Source organism: Bos indicus x Bos taurus, chromosome 2, assembly GCF_003369695.1.
Source record: "Bos indicus x Bos taurus breed Angus x Brahman F1 hybrid chromosome 2, Bos_hybrid_MaternalHap_v2.0, whole genome shotgun sequence".
Classification (NCBI taxonomy): Eukaryota; Metazoa; Chordata; class Mammalia; order Artiodactyla; family Bovidae; genus Bos; species Bos indicus x Bos taurus.
This window is the reverse complement of record NC_040077.1, coordinates 24,634,865-24,653,776: the sequence shown is the minus strand read 5'-3', so window position 1 is coordinate 24,653,776 and position 18,912 is coordinate 24,634,865. Positions and strand designations below refer to the sequence as shown.

The 18,912-nt window shown below is 36.6% G+C and overlaps 1 protein-coding gene across 15 annotated transcripts in view; it reads left to right on the top strand.

Moving 5' to 3' along the window:
- The first annotated feature begins 5,030 nt into the window (after window positions 1-5,030).
- The window catches only part of DYNC1I2 (dynein cytoplasmic 1 intermediate chain 2), a 53,950-nt gene continuing 40,068 nt past the window's right edge, over window positions 5,031-18,912 (top strand). For 2 of the 15 annotated variants that reach the window (XM_027557756.1, XM_027557701.1), the window contains exons 1-3: window positions 5,075-5,221; window positions 6,671-6,787; window positions 8,948-9,065. In XM_027557756.1, the coding sequence (XP_027413557.1) occupies window positions 6,680-6,787; window positions 8,948-9,065 (226 nt within the window). In that variant the 5' untranslated portion in view covers window positions 5,075-5,221; window positions 6,671-6,679. Of the gene's footprint in view, window positions 5,222-5,331; window positions 5,468-5,556; window positions 5,581-6,670; window positions 6,788-8,947; window positions 9,066-18,610; window positions 18,629-18,912 lie in introns of those variants that run through there. The other 13 variants (XM_027557796.1, XM_027557803.1, XM_027557692.1 and 10 more) reach the window with 10 other exon arrangements.

The following is an 18,912-nucleotide window of genomic DNA, read 5'->3' as shown; positions in this document are numbered from 1 at the left end:
AGTTCATGGGGTTCTCAAGGCAAGAATACTGAAGTGGTTTGCCTTTTCCTTCACCAATAGACCACGTTTTGTCAGAACTCTCCACCATGACCTGCACATCTTGGGTGGCCCTGCACAGCATGGCTCATAACTTCATTGAGTTACACAAGTCTGTGATCCATGTGATCATTTTGGTTAGCTTTCTGTGATTGTGGTTTTCATTCTAGATAGTCTGTACCTTACTTTATTTTTAGATTTTATTTTTTTATTTTTAAATTAATTTAGTAATTTTAATTGAAGGCTAATTACTTTACAATATTGTGGTGGCTTTTGCCATACATTGACATGAATCAGCCATGGGTTGTACCTTACTTTTTTCAATTGTAAATTATAATGAAGGTCATTTGTCATTAGCATATAGAGAACTACCACACTAATCTCAAAAGTTTTATGGTACTGCATTCTAAGGCTATATATACCTTTACTTACTTAATCAGATTTTAGAATTTGAAAAACAGATATGCATCCCTGTTTGGCCAGTGATTCTTTAATCACATTGAGATAGAAATTTCAGGACACTAGGAGATAGAAACTAATTAAAGGGTTTCACACAGTCTCTCTTCCCTATTAAGTGGATGGAAATTACAAACTATATCTAGGTATTTCCCACACCTCTTTCAGCTCAGTGCCTGAAAGCTGGAGTCATCAGTTCCTCCAGCTGACATAGTTCCCTGGGTGAGTAGGGCCAAATAACAGCTGAGGGGTTTCCCATGGTCTTAAGAGAGACCAGACTCCATGAAATAATCTTGGTTACTCTTTCAATGAAAGGAGGAGATATTCTGACCTTTAAAAAAAAGAAGTAATTTCAAGGCTGTAAGTTTTTCCCCTTAGGGAATAAGGCAAGTGTGCTCTCTCTTATCACTTTACTCAACATTGTACCAGAAATTCTAGCCAATGAAATTAGGCAAGAAAAATAAATAAACTATGTGTAAATTGGAAAGAAGTAAAACTATCTCTATTCACAGGTGACATAACCTCATAGTGAACAGAAAATCCTAAAGAATCTACAAAAAAAAGTTGTTAGAGCAAATAAATGAATCCAGCAAAGTTTTAGGATGCAAGATAAACACACAAAGCTCAGCTGTATTTTATACTCTAGCAATGAACAACCCAAAAAGGAAATTACAAATTCAATATATTTACAAGAGCATGAAAAATAATTCAATACTTAAATAAAATTTAACCAAGCAGGACAAAACCTGTATATTAAAAATCAGAACTAATGAAAGCAAAAAAAAGAAAAATTTATTGAAAGAAATTAAAGAAGGACTAAGATATTCCATGGTCACAGAAGACTTTGAAAGGTCACAGATTGGAAGATACTAAGACAGCAGTACTCTCTGGAGAGTTCTTATTATAAATGAGTGTTGAATTTTGTCAGAAGTTTTTTCTGCATCTACTGTAATGATCATATGGTTTTCATTCTTCAGTTTGTTGATGTGGTGTACATTGATTCACGGATATTGAAAAATCTTTTCATCCTTGGGATAAATTCTGCTTGATTGTGGTGTATGACCCTTTTAGTATATTGTTGGATTCTACTTGCTAGTATTTTGTTGAGAATGTTTACGTCCATGTTTGTCAGTGATATTGGCCTGTAAATTTCTTCCTTTTTGTGTGTGTGTGATATCTTTGTATGGTTTTGGTATCAGGGTGATAGTGGCTTCATAGAGTGAGTTTGGGAGTGTTCGTTCCTCTGGATTTTTTTGGAAAAGTTTCAGAAGGTTAGGCGTTAACTCTCCACTAAATGTTTGAGAGAATTAACCTATGAAGCCATCTGGTCTTCGATTTTTGTTTGTTGGAAGTTTTAAAATTATAGTTTCAATTTCAGTATTTGTGATTGGTCTGTTCATATTTTCTATTTCTTCCTGATTCATTCTTGGAAGAATGGACCTTTCTAGTAATCTGTCCATTTCTTCTAGGTTGTCCATTTTATTGGCATACAGTTGCTTGTAACAGTCTCTTGCCATCCGTTGAATTTCTGTGGTATCCAGTTAACTTCTCCTTTTTTGTTTCTAGTTGTATTGTTTTGAGCCCCCTCCCTCTTTTTCTTAATGAGTCTGGTTAAAGGTTTTAAAAAGAAAGAATGGCAGTAGTACTCCCTAAAGCAACATACAGATTCAATACAATCGGTCCCCAAAATCCGTTCAGCATTTTTTTTTTCAGGAATAAAGAGAACCATCCTAAAATTCATATGGAACTTCAAGGGACTCCAAATAGCTAAAAACAATCTCAAAAAAGAACAGCATTGGAGGTCTCACACTTTCTGATTGCAAAATATACTACCAAGACACAGTAACAGAATAGTTCCATGACTCCAGAAGTTTCCTTTTGACTCCTTGACAGTTACTCTCTCCAGCCCAACTCAGGCAACCAAACCGTGGGTTGCTTTTTGTCATTGTTTAGGATTCTGCCTTGTCTGCTGCTGCTGCTGCTAAGTCACTTCAGTCGTGACGGACTCTGTGCAATCCCATAGACAGCAGCCCACTAGGCTCCCCTGTCCCTGGGATTCTGCAGGCAAGAACACTGGAATGGGTTGCCATTTCCTTCTCCAATGCATGAAAGTGAAAAGTGAAAGTGAAGTCGCTCAGTCATGTCTGACTCTTCGTGACCCCATGGAGTGCAGCCTACCAGGCTCCTCCATCCATGGGATTTTCCAGGCAAGAGTACTGGAATGGGTTGCTATTTCCTTCTCCATCTGCCTTGTCTCAGTCAGTTCAGTCGCTAGTCATGTCCGACTCTTTGCGACTCCATGAATCGCAGCACGCCAGGCCTCCCTGTCGATCACCAACTCCTGGAGTTCACTCAGATTCACATCCATCGAGTCAGTGATGCCATCCAGCCATCTCATCCTCTGTCGTCCCCTTCTCCTCCTGCCCCCAATCCCTCCCAGCATCAGAGTCTTTTCCAATGAGTCAACTCTTCACACGAGGTGGCCAAAGTACTGAAGTTTCAGCTTTAGCATCATTCCTTCCAAAGAAATCCCAGGCTGATCTCCTTCAGAATGGACTGGTTGGATCTCCTTGCAGTCCAAGGGATTCTCAAGAGTCTTCTCCAGCACCACAGTTCAAAAGCATCAATTCTTCAGTGCTCAGCCTTCTTCACAGTCCAACTCTTGCATCCATATATGACCACAGGAAAAACCATAGCCTTGACTAGACGAACCTTTGTTGGCAAAGTAATGTCTCTGCTTTGGAATATGCTATCTAGGTTGGTCATAACTTTCCTTCCAAGGAGTAAGCGTCTTTTCATTTCATGGCTGCAGTCACCATCTGCAGTGATTTTGGAGCCCAAAAAAATAAAGTCTGACACTGTTTCCACTGTTTCCCCACCTATTTCCCATGAAGTGATGGGACCGGATGCCATGATCTTCGTTTTCTGAATGTTGAGCTTTAAGCCAACTTTTTCACTCTCCACTTTCACTTTCATCAAGAGGCTTTTGAGTTCCTCTTCACTTTCTGCCATAAGGGTGGTATCATCTGCATATCTGAGGTTATTGATATTTCTCCCGACAGTATTGATTCCAGCTTGTGTTTCTTCCAGTCCAGCATTTTTCATGATGTACTCTGCATATAAGTTAAATAAGCCTTGACATACTCCTTTTCCTATTTGGAACCAGTCTGTTGTTCCATGTCCAGTTCTAACTGTTGCTTCCTGACCTGCATATAGGTTTCTCAAGAGGCAGGTCAGGTAGACTGGTATTCCCATCTCTTTCAGAATTTTCCACAGTTTATTGTGATCCACACAGTCAAAGGCTTTGGCATAGTCAATAAGTCTATGACTATTTGACTTATTTGACAAGTCTGCCTTGTCTAGGGTTTCACAAATATGAGCTCAGTACATAGCCATTTACGTCTGGCTTCTTTCACTCAGCATGATGTTTTCAAGTTTCATTCATGCCATTACGTATATGAGTAGTTCATTCCTCTTGGTTGATGAATAGTATTCTACAGTATGAATATATTACAATTTTATCCATTCATCAGTTAATGGAAATTTTTGTTATTTCCAGGATCGATTTTTTTTTCTTTTTTACAGTTACATTCAGCTGTATCAAATTGTGGATTTCTTTTCATTTATCCTATTTGCAACTAACCAGAATTCTTGAATCTGTGAATTGGTGATTTTCACTAGTTACGGAAAACTGTATTTTCATCTGAAATTGCCTCTACTCTACTCTCTCTCCCCTTCTCATCTAAAATTTCATGAGATGTTTGTTAGACCTACTCCTCCTATCCTCCACGTTTCTAAATCTTTCTTATTATTTTTTTGTCTCTCCATATTGCATCCTGAATAGTTCCTTCAGGAACTATTTGTGTACCTTCTAGTACACAAATTTTCTCTTTTTGACCCGTTCCTAATATTTCTAGGTCCCTGGCTGGAAAAGAGTACATCATATTCTTATTGATCCATTGATTGCAACAGTAATCATTTTATTTGCAGGCTCAAATAGACATTCCATGTGTACAGGAAGAAATTTAAGAGGAAATATAGCAATCAGAGGTTTTACTGTTAATTTTCATAACTGCAATAATCCAGCTAATCAAGTTTACAACCATGATCGCTGGTGAAAACTGAGTAAAGATTTACAAATCTTTATATAATTAAAGACAATTTCTCACATTTTTTGACAGTGAGGTTACACTACATTTTCAAAATTTAGATTTTGTATTACAGATTTTGCTTAAACCTCTATAAGGTATTTTTTAACACCGGTATAAATATTTTAGAAATGTTCACCAAATGTGCAGTGTAATACCTAAGTTCACCACTTTTTAAAATTAGGCCAATGTGGAATCAAATATCTTAAGATAGAACACATACAACATTGTGAGAACTGACCAACCAAGGAGACTACATTAAACAGAACAGCTGGAAGCTTGTCTCTGGAATCTTGAAGGCAGGCCTCAAAGAGGGAACGCTAAAGACTAGGAAACACTACACGTCCCAGCATGCTTTGCGACTACCGTTGACTACTACCCCCAGAGTGCATTGCTCGCCGAATGCCGATTTCCCTCACAGCTGGGGCTTGTAGTTCTCTTTGGAGCCAATCCGGCGAGGGTGGCATTTTCTTAGCCAGCCCCAGGCTGTTAGGCTTAGTCTTCCAGTCTCTGCAAAGGGGAGACGCTTCGGGTCCCTGCGTGGAGTCTTTGTCTCATCTCTTGGCTACTGCTTTACCCAGGTAAGTGGTAGAGGGGCTACTCCTCCCCGCAGCTGGGGCCTTGCCTTGCTTTCTGGGAGCGCCTTGGCTGGGGCGAAGCCGTTTGTCTCTAAGCTCTCGCCGTAGCAGCCGCCGCCCATCCCTCTTTGTGTGCTGGGGGAAGCCGCGGAACTAGTGGTGGCGGCTGTTGCTGTTGCGGGCGAAGGAGAGGGACGTTACCGGGAAGTTGCTGGCAGGCGGACTCTTCCCCATCCCGCCACCGAACAGGTGGGTGGACGGCCCTTCCGTCTCCTTCTGTCTGCTGTGTCTCGGCCCTAAGGGCGGCTTGGCCTGCTGACAGTGCCGCCCAGCCCAGCCCGGCCCTGGGAAGGAGACGCGGGGTGAGTCAGGAAGGCCGGGGCCTCGACGAACCCACTCACTTCTCTCTGGACCCTTCGGAGGGGCCCCGAGAAGCCTTGATGCTCGTTCGAGGCCACCTCCCTAAGACGCCCTAGGTGAACCGCGCCCTCTTGGTCCATACCCAGGGGAGAAGTGACTCCTTTTCGCCTTGCTCAACCGGTGTGTGTTAGAAAGTACCCAGACGCGGAGATTGTAGCACAAAATTCCTGAGACTTTAATCTTTCTTGGAGTTTTAAGAAAGTGAATGTGTCAGGCTTGGAGGCTCCGGCCTCTCGCAGGATGAGCGGTTCTGTCACCTGTATGCAATTATTCAATCAGACTTTGTTGTTGGGCTTTGACTCAAAGTGTGTTAGAGTCGCTCAGTCATGTCCGACTCTTTGCGACCCCAGCATACTTAAAGTGTGTGTGTGTGTGTGTGTGTTGTATGTTGTGTGTTGTAGAGCCCGCCAGGCTTCTCTGCCCATGGGATTCTCCAGGCAAAAATACTGGAGTGGGTTGCCATTTCCTTTTCCAAAGGGATAGAATCCTGGTCTCATGCATTGCAGGCAGATTTGTTACCGCCTGAGCCACCAGGGAAGCTCTACCTTTAAGTACAATTGATAGTTAGGTATATTTGTGTTTTGCTTCTCCATAGTATTACTATTGCATGGTAGTCTTAGAATTTATAGGAATTTTCTGTCTGGCTGCCTGTTTTATCAGATTTCTAGGAGTGAATGCAAAACCGGTAGCAGATTTGCTGTGTCTTGGCTTTTAATGGCAATCCACGTCCTCTGTTTTAAGAGCCAGAGACTTTGTGTTAAATTTGAGCGTGTGAACATTAAAGAGTTTACTGAGTGCTAATTACTATGCTCAACTGTGAATATTTCCTATATACATCTGTTTATAATGATTTTCAGGTCTCAGCAGTATATATGCTTCTTTTATTTTAAAAGTAGAGTGTACATGTTCTCGTTTGATGACCTTGAATTACATGGCCTTTCAAGACAGTTCTCTTCTTGAAAGACAGAGTTTTAAAAGTGTGCTCCTTTTACCAATTTAATGATGATTGTAAATGATTGTATGCTTCTTAAGGTTGCAAACATGTCTGACAAAAGTGAATTAAAGGCAGAATTGGAACGTAAGAAGCAGCGGTTGGCTCAAATCAGAGAGGAAAAGAAGAGGAAAGAAGAAGAAAGAAAGAAAAAGGAAGTATGTTTTTTTTTTTTTTAAGATAATATAAAATAATTGGATTTTAAGTGCTTATACCTTTAATACTTTCAGAATAGTTAAAATTCCAGCAGTTGTGACTGCACATATAGCACTCTAGGTGAAAAGCTCAATATACATATTTAGTCTTCTAGGAATATGTTTACTAAGGGGCATCTGCCTTGTAATTACTGTGAAAATATGATATGCATCATAGCTTACTTTGGACTTTGAGCTTATCTGAATATTTTACCAGTCAGAACTGCTAGTAGTCAGAATAAATAATGGCAAAGAGAAATACAGACTAGATTATTAATTAATTAAGGGGTTACTTAATTGATTGTCTCTCCTTTGTCATGAGTTGGTCATTGAAATATTTTTACCAGGTAAGTGGGTTTGATACTATCATGAAGATGGGCTAGATACTTAGATCTGACTTTTGGCATCACGATTTTATTATGTATGGCAAATATCCATTGACCCTGAGCTAGAAATATTTTACTTGCTCCTGTCTTGAAATGCACATTTGTCCCTATGAAACCTGTGTAGACAGATTTGTATATTTTTATCTTCAGTGTTTTAAATGGCCAGTGTTAAGATAGTTTGTTCCTAATGTGACATTAGTATGAAGTTTTTCTATGTGATAGCCTGAACCAGGGGCCCCCAACCTCCAGGATCTAATGTCTGGTGATCTGAGGTGGAGCTGATGTAATAATAATAGAAATAAATGAATGCAATGCGCTTGAATCATCCTGAAACCATTCTCCACCCCCTGTCCATGGAAAAATTGTCTTCCATGAAACTTGTCCCTGGTGCCAAAAAGGTTGGGGACCACTGGCCTAAATAATAGCCAAGACTTCTTGGAATCTCTTAGGGAAAAAGAAAAACCAAAGGTACAGTTTATGTGCAGCATTGCTATGATGCTGTAAAGGCCTACAGTTGAAGAATTTTCTAGTTTATTCTGAACCTTTTTGTGATCCATTACTGTAAGAGTGTTGGACCTTTCGGTTAGCTATTTGATTAAAAACTAACTGACAGAAGCATGAGTAAGACTGGCAGAACCATTCCAAACCAGTACCTGTAGTCTTGAACCCTTCAGAACTGAGCAAATTTGGTATTTGTTTTCTAAACATGGCCATAAGTGGCCGTACAGAATATCTATTACATGACTTATATCTAATTTAAAGTTTATCAAACATTACAAGAGACATTAAATCAGTGCTATTAAACAGTAAGTCTAATTGTTATATATCGATACAGTGTTTACTTGATAATATATAGTTTATTTGGCTATTTTAATGAAATTTTCTGATGACTCTTTTAAGTTAAAATGGTATGATAGAATATTAGGACTAAAAAAAGTTCACTGCCGATAGTTGTATGAGTAATGGTTGTCTTAGCTGAAATAGACTTTTGAGGTGTATACATAAGACTTTTCCCTTTAAGGCTTAAATTTCCCTTAAGATGTTGAGAGTATTGATCTGAGAGTATTGAGGGTTATAACTGGAAGATTTTGCTAAAACTATAAATGGCTAAAATAAAAGTTGGTAAAAATTTCAATAACGAAAAATGTTTTGTGCTATGCAAGAGTAAATTTTAATTTTACCAAACCGTGAAAATAAGACCAATAGTTGATAAAAATAAAACCTTTCTCTAGATGAATTTTTGACAAACATCCTCTACATAAAGTTGCATAAAGACAATGAAGACTGCATATAGAAGTTTGAGGCACTTGTACTTTTTCAACAAATCAAATTGTTCATTTACTTAAAATTTGTTATGTCTTAAATGATAGTCTTTATTTTTTTTCATAGCATTGTGATATTTATGTATTTGTGAGATTTCCACAATTCTTGACCATGGATAGCAATTTCATATTATAAATTAAATAGAAATTGACTGTACTTTTGAACATATCTGTTCAGAATGTTTTTGTGAGAACTTCTTTTACATATAAAAATGAATCAATTTAATACATATCATTTGGAGATTTTTACTAAAACTCTGAGAATGATTTTCATTTAGTGACTATAATGTGTATTCAAAACTAAGCCCACCTCCAAATGTATACAGTGTTAGCACATTATTTAAAACCTATGTATTTTTGCAAATGGAAATGTTTCATACCATATGTAAATTTAAGTTTTAACTTAAAAAATTTAGACTGATCAGAAGAAGGAAGCAGTTGCTCCTGTGCAAGAAGAATCAGATCTTGAAAAAAAAAGAAGAGAAGCTGAAGCATTGCTTCAAAGCATGGGTCTAACTGCAGAATCCCCCATTGGTAAGGATAAGATTATATCTGTTAATAAAAGGGAGGCATAGATCTTACTCAGCTCAGATATACATGAGATGAGTGAGTTGATTTAGTGTATTTTGTATATCTTTCTTATTTGTGCCTCAAAAAAAGCATTAATCTTAAAATGTTTGGAATTGACTTTTTTCAGATGTGTTAATACATAGTTATTTTGTTTGTTCAGAAGAGCTGTGAGACTATATTTATTAACATAAGCCAATTGACTTTTCTTGTTAAATCAGTAACTTATTTCAACAGACATTTGAACTAGTTTTCTGTGCCATACTGTGTTAAGCTCAAAGATGATTGTGATTCTGATCTTCTTAACTCTATAATCCTTTCTATAAGTTAAAGAGAGGTATAGTGAATCAAAGTTCTAAAAGTGTACTGATGTTCAAAGGTATAGGAGTGGAAGGAGAAGCCTATAACCTTCTGCTGTCGGTGCCAATAAGGGAAATCCTATTGGTAGCTGATTTTGGCAGCAGTTTGACTTAATCTTGTTCTTTTTCTGGACTCTTCATTTTTATAACAGTACTAGACCAAAAAGCTGAAATAGTAAAAGTACTGAGGACAGTCTTGTTACATATAGACATTAAATGCTTACTTAAAATAATTCTGAACTGGGTGCTGTTACATAGTATTTTAGTTTGATGTGGCTTTTGTCATTCAGGGACCTAAAATTTCAGGGTTAGTTTGTGGGCTAATTCCATCCAGTCCAGAGGACAAATAACAGAAGTAGTACCTGCTGTATGCCTATTGTTGTGAACGGTAGCATAACAGTCTTTAAGTATTATACCTGTCTTATTAGAGTCACTATTTCTAAAAAGTTTTAAAGTGAAAAAAGCTGGTTACTTTCATGGTTTGGGTTCATTGTTATTTCTTTCAGCTTATTGTGCTGTGCTTAGTTACTCAGTTATATCCAACTCTTTGCGACCTCATAGACTGTAACCCATCAGGCTCCTCTGTCCATGGAGATTCTCCAGGCAAGAATCCTGGAGTGGGTTGCCGTGCCTTCCTCCAGGGAAATCTTCCTAACCCAGGGATCAAACCCAGGGCTCTCACGTTGCAGGCCGATTCTTTGTCATCTGAGCCACCAGGGAAGCCCATGAATATTGGAGTGGGTAGCCTATCCCTTCTCCAAGGGATCTTCCTGACCTAGGAATCAAACTGGAGTCTCCTGTATTGCAGGCGGTTTCTTTACCAGCTGAGCTACCAGGGAAGCCCTTTCAGCTTATTTGTCTTTTTCTTATTGATAAAATTTGAAGGTAGAAATACTTTAATTTTTATGTCTTTTATTTAATAAACTTATGTTGCATATTGCAATTTTAAAAGTAAATGAATCGAAACACTTTTATCTTATTTAAGAAAAAAATACCTTAGAACCTAAACCAAGTTGCTTGTTTGCTGTATAAGCTTTAAGTGATCATTTTTTTCTGAGCCTTTGGCTTTGGTTTTCTCCCGTAGGATTTTTTTTTTCTTTTCTATTCTCTTTAGGACTTCAGTTTCACTAAATTCACTTGCTCATATTTCTCAGTTTATGGCCCACCTCCATCATCTATTCTTGAATGTTCTTTAGTTGTGTGTGTGTTTCTCCTTCATTACCCATCTCCAATTCCATTCTCCTTCACAGTCTTGCATTAAGTACTGATTCTTCGGTTTTTAATATACATCCTTTTGATCAGTCTGGCGCGTGTTGACATTTTTCAAGTTTTTATATATCTACGTGTGGATATGTTTTATGTGCATTAGTGGTATTGTGCTCTGTGTTTCACTTTGTTTTTTTTTTTTTTCCCTTTTTTTCAAAGCAGGTTTGTATTTGAGATTTACCCATGTTGTTAATATATACATCTAGTTATTTATTTCTGACTGATACATAATATTCTATCATATACTCTATTTTACTTATCTGTTCCCTAGTGATTTCTTCTCTCTTTGCTTTGCTTTCACAAGCAACACTGCAAAGAATATATTCTTTTCCCTTGAAAGGACTGTGGAAGAGTTTCTCTGGAATGTATGCTGAAGAATTGGCTTGGTATGTTATTGTAGACTTACATTTTTCAGGTCCTACCTACCACTCTGAAGAATAACTAAGTTTATCCTTCTGCTACCAGTGTGTGAGAAAGTAACTGTTTCATTGTATCCACATCACTTGATATTATCCGACTTTCTAATTTTTATCTACTTGATGGGTATAAAATAGTATGTCAAAATGTTTTAATATACATTTATCTGTTTACAGTGAGAATGACCATTTTTTCTTTTATCTACTTTTCACATTTTCCTTTCTACAAATTGCATATTCATGTTCTTCGTCCATTTACTACTAGGGTTTTTTATCTTGCTGTAAGAGTTCCTTGTATACTTAAGAGAGGACTTCTTTGTTTTAGTCCTTTAAAAAATACCTTTTCCTAGTTTATTATCTACAGTATTTAAACAAAAATTTTTATTGAATTATAGTTGACTTAAAATGTTGTGTTAGTATCAGATGTACAGCAAAGTGAATCAGTTATGCCTGTACATATGTCACTCTTTTAGATTCTTTTCACATGTAGTTCGAGTATTGGGAAGAGTTCCCTGTGCTATACAGTACTATTATGTATATGTCAGTCCAAATCTCCCAATTTATCCCTTCTTCTTTCTTCCCCCTGGTAACCATAAGTTTGTTTCTTACATCTGTGACTCTATTTCTGTTTTGTAAATAAGTTCATTTGTACCATTTTTTTTTAGATTCCATATATAAGTGATATCATATGATATGTTTTTCTCTGTCTGACTTCATTCAGTATGACAGCTTTAGGTCCATACATTTTGCTGCAGATGTCATTATTTTGTTTTTTGTGGCTGAGTAATATTCCATTGTATATATGTAACGCATCTTCTTTATCCATTCCTCTGTCAGTGGACATTTAGATTGCTTCCATCATAGTATCTTTTATTGAAACAGAATCCTTCATTTAAAAGAATTATTCATTTGATTGCACTGGGTCTTAGTTGTGGCACCTGGGATCTTCTTTGCATTATGAGGGGTCTTCCTTGCAGCGCATGGACTCTCTAGTTTGGTGCTTGGGCTCAGTGGTTGTGGCACACAGCCTCTCTAGTTGTGGCACACGGGCTCCAGAACATATGGGCTCAGTAGTTGCAGCACGGGGCTAGTTGTTCTGGAACATGTGGGATCTTAGATCCCTGAACAAGGATCGAACATTTTGATATGTTTAAATCTTTTATTTTAATAGTGGTCAGATCTATTATAGACAACCCCCCCCCTTTTTTGGTCGTCTTTTAAAAGATATCCTTTCCTATTTTGAGAATACAAATATATTCTACATTTTCTTTATTATTTTAGCCTTCAAACCTTTAGATATTTATGTTACATTTTTTTAATACAGTAGAAGGTAGAGATCCAACCTGATTTTTCTCCGTTTAGTTATGTTATTTAGGGTTTTTCTATGTAGGCTTATAAATGAAATTTGCCTGTAATTTTCTTATGCTGTTCATGTTCTGTGGCCACCGTGGTTATGGTTTTAAAATAAATTGGATAGCTTTCTCTTTTGCTGTTTTGTGGAGCAGTTGTAAAAGATAGATATTGTCTCTTCATTAAACACTTGGTAGAACTCAACTGTAAAACTATCTCAGATTATGCTTTTTGTCCCCAGAGGATAGTGGAGAGCAGGAGTTACTTATCATTTCAGTTTTTCTAATGGTTATAGTCTATTCAAGTTTTTTGTTCTTGTATCAGTTTGATTTAAAAAAAATAATAATAAAGGTTTATTATCACTCATAGTTTCTGCCAGTCAAGAATTTGGTAGTGGCTTAGCTTGGTGGTTCTGGCTCAGGGTCTCTCATGAGGTTGAAGTCAAGATCAGTCTGAGCTGCAGTCATCTGAAGCCTTGATTGGGGCCTGAGGATTTGCTTTACCAGCCATATGATTTGCTCAGTCATCTGGCCAGCAGGTTGGCTTCTGTTGTTAGTGGGTGGCTTGCGTTTGTATCTCTGTGGGCCATTCCATAAAACTACCTGCTTGAGTATCCTTGCAGCATGTCACCTGGCTGCAGTGTGTCAGCAGTCCAGAGAGAAAGAGAGCTGGGAAGAAGCTGTCCGTTTTATGACTTACCCTTGGAAGTCAGAGAACATGGCTTCTGCCATTGTCTGTCTGTTGGAAGAGTCACTAAGTCCCAGCCCACATTCACAAAGAATTTTGACATTCTTTAAAATCACCAAACTATGTATGACAAACTCATGGATCTCCTCATATTTTGAGATGATTATATGCTTTTTATTGTCTTTTAAAATGTTAATATAGTTTATATTGTTAGATTTTCAAATGTATAAGCATGCTTACATTTTGGAATAAATCCATCTTAGTTATGAGAGAATATTTTTCTTACATAACACTAATATTTAGGGATTCATCTATAACTCAGAGTCAGGCCTATAGTTTTTTTCCTTTTACTATATTTTGTCTGGTTTTATTATAATGATTATAGTAATCTCATTAAGTGAGTTGTGTAGTTTTCCACCTTCTGTTCTCTCACAAGTGTCTAAAGATCTTTCTAGTATTTATTTGAAATTAGGCCTGGAGAATAAAGGATACAGGCAAAAGCATTGGCTATCAAACTTTCTTGCTAGTAACAATAAAAATAGTTTCTGTATCATAACATGGATGGATACTTGTTTTTATTTTCACTAGAAATGTATTTATTAAATATTTTTAAATCGTAGAAGTATGAAAACACCACAAGAATATTCAAAAGGATTTATTAAAAACATCAGTCTGGTTTTAGCTAAAATGGACTTTTTCCCTTTTTTGAAAAAATTCTAGTGAAAAGTACTAGTTTTTTTAAAGAGATACAGCTAATAAGACTGCTCTTAGCTTCTCTTTGCTGATAGATTCTTATTTATTTGATCATTTGATTGTTTTTTTGTCAGAGGTCCTTGGGAGCAGTGATAGCATGTTACATTTTTTATCCCTGGTGTCCATTGCAGACTGGACGCTTAAATGATTGTTCAATTATTATTAGGTCATATGTCTTTCCACCTAGTAAGACCAATAAAAGCCATCTGCTTTAAAAACAATAACAACAAAATCTTGTTTAAATTTAAGCAAAGTGCATAGTGGAAATTGAAATTTGAATATTTCACAAAAGAAATATGGCTTGATTATTTTTTTAATGACATTTAAGTGGCCAGTCTTAAGAAAGTTAATTTTAGGCACAACTTTCAAGACATATTTTATCAAATGTGGAGTTAATAAACACTGATCTCCCGCACTTCCCCAAAAAGTGAATCTTTCTGAATGTGTGACTGCTGTTTTAACCATCTTACAAAGAGATGAAAACAGATTTTGTCAATTGTTCTGTAGCCTGAATCGGTATCAGTAGGGCATAGTATATTGATTTTGTATACTGTGATAATCAGTTTTTTATTCAGAATAAATGAAGTTTGGTAGTCAAAATAAGTATAGCTTCATTTATCTCCCTCTCTTGTAACTTCCAATATTTTAAATCGGATTTTTCCAGTTTTATTGAGAAATAATTGACAGATTCACTGTATAAGTTTAAGGTGTACATCATGATGGTTTGATTTATGTGTATATGTAATATGCATGTGTGTGTATGTGTATATATATATACACACACAGACACACACATAGTGAAAGGATTACTACAGTAGGTTTGGTTAACATCTATCATCTCATATAGATAAAAAGAAAAAAATTTCTCCTAATGATGAGTTTTAGGATTTACTTTCTTAAAGTTTCCTATGTATCATACAGCAGTGTTATGTATGTGTTAACTCTAATCATCATGTACAACATTCCCTAGCACTTATTTATCTAATAACTAGTAATTCTGATTTTTAGATAGAATAATATCTATGTTATCAAGTCATTTTTTTCAGGTTTAGCTTAATTTTAATGATTCCTTATAGTATTTTAACTATAAAATTTTATTAATTTCTTTTAGAAAATTTACATGTGCTCTGAAACATTAAAGAGAATAAAGGAAACATTTAGGGGAGGTTAGAGGAGGGATTCGGAGAAGGCAATGGCACCCCACTCCAGTACTCTTGCCTGGAAAATCCCATGGACGGGGGAGCCTGGTGGGCTGCAGTCCATGGGGTCGCTAAGAGTCACACACGGCTGAGTGACTTCACTTTCACTTTTCACTTTCATGCATTGGAGAAGGAAATGGCAACCCACTCCAGTGTTCTTGCCTGGAGAGTCCCAGGGATGGGGGAGCCTAGTGGGCTGCCGTCTATGGGGTCGCACAGAGTCAGACACGACTGAAGCGACTTAGCAGCAGAGGAGGGATTTAATGCTATCAGAAGAAGGGGTCATAGGAAAGGAAGAAATTGATATTTCAGAAAATTAAAGTTTAAAGCATCATCTTTCAAGACAAAAAAGATAAAGTATGAAAACTTAAACAGTTACTTAAATGTTAATATTCCAGTCTAGAAACACTTATAGCCACAAGAGGGCATTACTATGTAACTCAGCCTTTGAGTGCCAAGTGTCATAGATGAGCTATGTTTGGTTATCACAGAATCTCATTCCTCCCATTTGTGCTCTGCCAACACTCCCGACATTTACTTTCTTTGGCTTTCCACCTTTTCTGGGTTCTTCTTCCTGGCAAGAGCCCCTTCTTGCTAGAGACTTCCTTTGAAGATAATTGGGCTGTGCACCATCCTTGTTCATGTCTGTGTAGTTCTCAGTGGTTGACTCAAAGTTGACTCTCGTTTCTAAATCTAGGTGCATACCCAGGTCCTTTGTAGTTTTAAAATTTCTAGTTGTTTTCTTCATAGACCAGTTGGCAGCAGTGTTAATTTTATATCCTAGGAAGGAAGGTCAAGCTCTAGGCTAGTAGGAAAGGCCTTCTTAGTTCTTGGTTAGCTTTTTGTCGTAAAGAATCAGTGTCACAGCCTTTCAGTATTACTTGCATGATTGGTGCAGTTAATGGGGGTAGATTTGTCTTTCAGTTTACTTCACATTTCTTCCTTGGTTTTTGAAGAAAGGATTAGATATTTCTGCTCTAAACTTCTAAGAAACTTAAATTCATTCACATGATTCACTCATATGTTAATATTAAATCTTTTATTTGGTGCTATTTTTAAAGCCTTATTTTAGACTATATACAGAACTCTATGGTGAAGGTAATCTGATTGAATCACTGTTCTAATCATACAAATCATATTTCAGGTATTTGGCAAAGGCTAATTAATAAAGCTTATGTTATTTCTAAAGCTGATTGTACTCTTAAACCATTTTTAAAAATGAATTCTAGATTCAAGTCTTTGCTGAAATTTGAGTGGCTATGAGCTATTTAGTTGTGTTTTTTTTTTTAAGCCTTCCTGAGTGCACGCATTTATTCATTTTTGGGTGTTGTTTATTGGAGGCTGGGAGTATAGTGACATTGCCTTATTGTGCAGTTACTATATTCTTTGACTTTTCTAGACTAATTAGGTTAAAATAAGGTAGTCACCAAATAATGCTTCCTTTCCCTTTTTTCCTGTTTACATTCTTCCTTTTTCAAAGATAGTCATCTTCTTTTTCTAGATTTGTCCCTTCTGTGGTATAGACTGATGTAAGAAGAGTTTGGTGGGCCAGATAAAACTTTGAGTCCTTAATGAGTGTCTTTATCAGCTGGTGTGAAAACTGTCTACTGGTTGAAGGAATAGTTCTGAGAAAGAGATTTTTGTCTAGTTACAAACTTGAAGTTGTGATTTATTTTGCTTTTGGCTGAAGATCTGTGATAATTTGATTGCATCACCCCTGTGTTTATTTTTTATTTCAACACAGTCTTAACTAGTTAAAATACTGGCGAGGAACTTATTGATTAAAGTCACCAGAAAGGGGAAAAAAACATTAACTGGAAAAGAATTTTATTATCAAAATTAGATTGATAGTAATATCACTATTTTCCTCAAGTCTTTCATTTATGTATACTTAGAAAAATTATTTTCCTAAGCCTAAAGTTAAGTATGTAATTTAAAAAGCTAAAAATTTCTTCTTTGGAAATCTTTAATATGAAAACATTGTAGTACCTCACTATAACTCAATACACATATTTGTGCTTACGCTTACAGCACAGTAGACAAACCATTCTTAGATATTACTTTTATTACTATATCAGTTGGGACTTAAGGGGAAGCCTCACACTGACAGTTGGACAAAAAGATGAGGAAAAACTTAACCTAAGAGAAGTTCAGTTCAGTCTCTCAGTTGTGTCCGACTCTTTGCGACCCCATGGACTGCAGCACACCAGGCTTTCCTGTCCATCACAAACTCCCTGAGTTTGCTCAAACTCATGTCCATTGAGTTGATGCCATCCAACCATCTCATCCTTTGTTGACCCTTCTCTTCCTGCCTTCAATCTTGCCCAGCATCAGGGTCTTTTCCAATGAGTCAGTTCTTCATGTCAGGTGGCCAAAGTATTGGAGCTTCAGCTTCAGCGTCAGTCCTTCCAATGAATATTCAGGATTGATTTCCTTTAGGATGGACTGGTTTGATCTTCTTGTAGTCCAGGGGACTCTCAAGAGTCTTCTCCAACACCACAGTTCAAAAGCAGCAGTTCTTCGACGCTCAGCTTTACGGTCCAACACGCACATCCATACATGACTACTGGAAAAATCATAGGTTTGACTAGATGGACCTTTGTTGGCAAAGTAAGAGAAGTTAGGGGACATTGAAGTTCTTGACTTCAGATACAAGTCATGTTTGGCTACTCTGAGTTATACGTGCAGTCCCTGGTGCAGTACTATCCACATGTGAATTATATACAGGCAGTCTGGTTTCAGCATTGTTTCTGAGAGATTTTAATTGCAAAATTACAAACCTTTTATTATGTTTTTATGGTCTTTTGAAATTTGAGCAAGAATCTCAGGAAATCAACATACTAGCTATGTTTTTTTCCTTCTAATCTTCCTATTGGTTTCCAGTAGAATTTGGCATTGAAAAATAAGGTTGATCTGTTCTGTACCTATGTTTAAGATATAAGTCATCATACTATAGTTGTGCATTTTGTTAGATTTGCAGACCCACTGTTTTTCCTGAAGCATCTGTAAACATTTAAACATAATTTTAAGGATTCAGTGAATGTGACTATTCCAAAAACACAGACTTTTAATTAAGTACATATTTCTTTAGATTGGTTCCTATATAACTAGGAACTTAACCTTCTTTTCAGTAAACTTTTAAAAGAAGGGCTTGTAGTTCAACATAAAATGTATGAGTCACTTGATATTGTACATTGAAAAATTATTTTAAAAAGATACTTGGGGTTGGGGGCATTTATGGTAAAATTCAACCAGAAGATGGCAGTGATGATCCTCTTATACTCCCTGAAATGGTAATCAAAAAGTTTACAAGTGTAATAGCATGAAATACTCATGTTCAACTTTTGGTATCTAATGTTAAAAGTAACAAGTTAGGGGAGAGCATTTGCTGTTTGTTTTATATACTGTGAAAAATGTGTATTTTTCTATAAGAAGGGATTAAGAATATTTTGGGTGTCTGTATCTTTGTCTGTACACTTCAGTTTTTTCTGAATACTGGGGTAAGGAAGTTACCATTAAGCCTTGCCTTGTTTAAGTTGCATGCATCACTTTATGTTATGCATCATGTCTAGAAGGCATGTTGTTTTATGGCCTGTTTGCGTTTTTCACCCAAATTGCTGGAAACTAATGAACTTTTAAAGGAGTCATTCCTTTACTGGTAGTCATTTTTCTAAATTGGCTCTTTTTATTTATTTTTTTGGAGGGGAAAATTATATCATTTAAGACATTAATTTTTTTTTGAAAGAAAAGATTGACAAAAAATAAATGATCTGGTGATCTTAAA